The 3953-nt window shown below is 39.2% G+C and overlaps 1 protein-coding gene across 1 annotated transcript in view; it reads right to left on the reverse strand.

Annotated features, from left to right (window-relative positions):
• LOC104715204 (brefeldin A-inhibited guanine nucleotide-exchange protein 5-like) overlaps positions 1-3953 on the reverse strand; it is a 4240-nt gene continuing 287 nt past the window's right edge. The window contains exons 2-13 of the mRNA XM_019229920.1: positions 3596-3932; positions 3368-3491; positions 3114-3262; positions 2567-2923; positions 2202-2368; positions 1893-2134; positions 1569-1738; positions 1293-1406; positions 1003-1139; positions 669-924; positions 469-564; positions 1-289 (exon numbers count right to left, since the gene is read on the reverse strand). Of these exons, the coding sequence (XP_019085465.1) occupies positions 224-289; positions 469-564; positions 669-924; positions 1003-1139; positions 1293-1406; positions 1569-1738; positions 1893-2134; positions 2202-2368; positions 2567-2923; positions 3114-3262; positions 3368-3491; positions 3596-3932 (2215 nt within the window). The 3' untranslated portion in view covers positions 1-223. The remainder of the gene's footprint in view (positions 290-468; positions 565-668; positions 925-1002; positions 1140-1292; positions 1407-1568; positions 1739-1892; positions 2135-2201; positions 2369-2566; positions 2924-3113; positions 3263-3367; positions 3492-3595; positions 3933-3953) is intronic.

Raw genomic sequence — 3953 nt, forward strand, 5'->3', positions numbered from 1 at the left:
TTTACGAACAACATCTTATAGAATCAACCAAAAATGCCTTAAAATGTGAGGTTTTCAGTTTGACGCAAATATAAGATAGGAGTACCACTGGCAATTTAATTGGGATGTGCTCTCTAATCAGGAGAAAAATCATTCCAATGTAGGAAAAAAAACAACCCAAACTGTGGGCAGTAAATGACACTGAGAGTGTTTTGTTGCCACAATATCATGGCGTATATATCATTTACTGTTGCAAAAGTGGCTTCAATTGTGCTTTGAAAAGGTTGGCTAGTGCACCTCGTATGTCCATCTGCAAGACAAAACTCATGGGGTTTAGATCCACCGATTAACATTGTAGACAAAAGAAAATTACGTATGGCTCAAAAGCTCGAAACTAACTCAAAAACCAAGTTCAGGTGTGTTTAAATATTATACAAGAAAACGAAGCCAAAGCTGGGGTGTACTAAGTAAAGGAATTCAGTAACTTGCCTGTTCGCAGCAGACAAGTCTCGTCAGCAGAGGGTAGAACTCTCTCATGTGCTTCCTGAATATCGTGTTGTTCATAAAGCACATGCCTTCCAAAACCTGAAACAAGATGACATAACAAAATTATCCTTCCTATCAAAAAAATTGTAGTCTCAGTGACAAATGTGTAAGCAATTAAGATGTATTAAATTAAGATGTATTACCTTCACAATGACGGGAGAACGCAGCTCCAGTACCCGATGAACATCCATGTTTGTAGTCTCCCCCAAAGTGGACTGCAGCTCAGATGTTTCTTTCAGCACCTGTTCACAAAACGATACCAATTTTTCTTCCGCTGCACCTTCTAGTCTATCTTCCGTGTTAGATGCATCATCTGCAAGCCCAGAAGTTGTCTTTTGCAAGACGTCCAAATATATGGTGGTTCCTTCCAGCTCTTGCCGGAGAAGGTTTAAAGGTGGCCTGTAAATAATGAATAGTTCAAATTCTATGTAAGGAGGAAAAATATCTATTACTCAGTCCAAAGGCTCAGTCACCAACCTCTCCGCGGGAATGTGATTCATACGTGTTCTAAGATTAGAATATGAATTGTAGGAAGCAGCAAAATCTATGAAAGAGAATAAGATGTCCATAATCGCAATCTTCTGTGGTGTTTTCAAATTACTCCAGTATTTTTGCTGCAGATTTAACATCAAACAAGAATGATGCAACTGTCAGTTCACAACACCCGGCACATTTCCTCTTAAGCTTATTGGGGATCAGGGGTTGAGGAATAAGAGTGTCTGCTTAAGACCATGCATCGTAGCAAAGCAGAGAAGACATCAAAATACCTGGATACTGTTGATAGCTCCGAGTAATAGTAATTGTGTGATGCATTTGCCTCTAATAGTTCCCAGAGCTGGGCTCTCTTCTTCTCTGCTGTCAGGCTCTATAGGATCCTCATGCTACAGAAGAAAGTAATTAGTAAAGAAATTTCAATGTCTATCATATTTACTTGGAGAAACAAAAGAACTGTGACAAAAAAAAGGAATGACCAGTGAAGAGTGTAAATTAGCAAAGATATATCAAATGGATAAAAAGCCAGGGAGTGGGCATATGCAAAATACCTTGTATGGAGAAGAGGGTACAGCAGACACTTCTGCAGTAGAGCTTTTTGGTTGGGATGTGAGATTCCTAAGAAAGAGATTGTCCATGAATCTTTGACCAAAAGTCTGACTCCGCTGCAGATTCACATCATCCCCATCCTTTTGAGCCCTTCCAGATGAGGATGGTCGACCTTTAATGGGAAACATAAAGGTTAAAAAAACATGGCATTGTATAAATTCAATTTTCTTATAGATAGTTTATCAGGCCAGACATGTCCTACGTAACTAGAGATGATTTTCCAACACCATAACGGAATCCAAAGTTCTACAGAGTTAAGAGGCAACCTTCAGAACCATCAGACTTAGACTGTATCCCAGATTCTAGGGAAGCACCATGAGTACCAATCCTTGGAGATGCCTGAGCAGAAACTTTCCCATTATCTTTAATATCATCCGGATTAGGATCACCTCTTGGAGACTCAGAGGCATCGGCCTCTATTTCTCCTGACAGAACTAAGTTCTTTTTCGGATTGTCAAAACTCAAAGCATTCAACAGCTCCAGCGGTTGAGTTGTGTATGATGCATCTCTGGCAAGTGAAAGAAAAAGTTAGATTCAACAATTGAAGATAAAAGTTTGTAACGAAAGATGGTTACCTAATGCTTTTCAAGAGCATATCCCAGTCGCCCTCACTAAATTGGTGGCCTCCAACCTCTATCAGGTGAACCAGTGCTCCTAAAGAAATTGAGACAACTGTCTGATCTGATTTCTTCGCACAGTCTAGGAGCAAATTTAAAAGTGGAGGCAGCATAAAACAAACTTCCTGCTCCAAAGGTAAAAAATTCGAAGGGTCAAATTTGCAGCACGCAATAATATGTTTCAACGCTACATGTTACGCAAAATTTTCTGTACGATTTCATGTAGTAAACATGACAAGTACTGCAATAAGTCTGAAAGTTAATTGAGTAATAATGGACGAGATGAGCACAAAGGGAGCAAACGAAGAAAGCTTCATCAGTACCTTGTAGAACGTATTGAAGAGATTGCAGAGGAGCTGAAGGGAATGAATGCTTGTTTCACGAAATTTTACATCCCCAGAAGATATTAAGCTTTCCTTTCCAGCATGACTCACATGATTAAAAATTGGAAACAAGATCTGACGGAAGATACTCTCCCAGAAACGTGTCGAAAACTTTTTTCCCCTTTCATTCAGCAAATCAAACAACACTTCCAGAGCACAGTTTCTAACTTCGGGCCTAAAATCAGATGTGAGATCGGATAAACCGGCAAGCATCGGAAACCAGTAATGCTCTGTCACATCAATAGTTTCATCCTCATTGGTATCAACGGGCTTGAGAACACCACCAGGTATAAGTCCCTGAGAATCATCATACGCTAGGCAAATGAGCACATGTAGTTACAGAGGGAGAACTAAAAAGGAAGTGAGGGAGCTAGAAGACAGCCGAAAAAGTAGATACGAACGGGAAGGAGTGTGGAGCATAGGATCGAAGTTATAATAGAAAAATACAACGCTGAATTATCAGGCAAAATTTGGCTTGAAAACATACCTCTGCAAGCCGATCCTCACATATTCTGAGAAGGGCAATAGCTTTCAGGCTTATACGGTCTGAAGCTTTGTTATTGGCAAACCTGATGAGACAGTTGACGCAATCCATGAAGCAGTCTCCGATCACTTGATCAAAGTGTTCAAGAATAACTGCAAACAAACTAGTGGTTACACAAACATTTATCGAAACAAAAAAGTGAGAAAAAATACTAAAACTGGGATACAGGTGCAAGAGTTTGATGGACAGTTTGTCACCTTGCTCAACATTCTCAAATGATTTCTCAACTATCGATTCAACTTCGTCATCTGCAGCTGCTGTGAATATCATAAAAACACTCCTCCATCCCGATTTTATACTTCCAACTTTAGATTTTATCATCTATATAAAAAAAAAGTTTGATTACCTGCTGACAAAATGGCTGCATACTACCGAATGACAAAATTCCAGGAAACATATTAATTTTTTGAATTTAAGCAAGCAACCTGAACGATGCAGTCAACAATTAGGCTCCTTATGGTCTGACTTTGAGTATTCCGCATGATGATAACGAACGGTTTGAGAATATCATTTTGAAAAGTGAAATTGGTGAGCTCAGCACGTTCCAAATATTTCATCCCCAGTTGCCTCAGAGAATCTATGGCATCCATTGCAATCTTTTCATCATGATGGCTACCAGCAGCTACGAAATGTTCAGCAAGGACATACCATATTCTTGCCCAGACCTGATGTATGTCACAAAACAAACAAAAAAAGTAATATGTATATGTATTTTTAAGTATCAAAATGCATGTATAGCCTAAGATACATAATCTATCAGGCCTTCCATATTACTTTGACAAG

The sequence above is a fragment of the Camelina sativa genome, chromosome 9 (assembly GCF_000633955.1).
Source record: "Camelina sativa cultivar DH55 chromosome 9, Cs, whole genome shotgun sequence".
NCBI classification, from domain to species: Eukaryota; Viridiplantae; Streptophyta; class Magnoliopsida; order Brassicales; family Brassicaceae; genus Camelina; species Camelina sativa.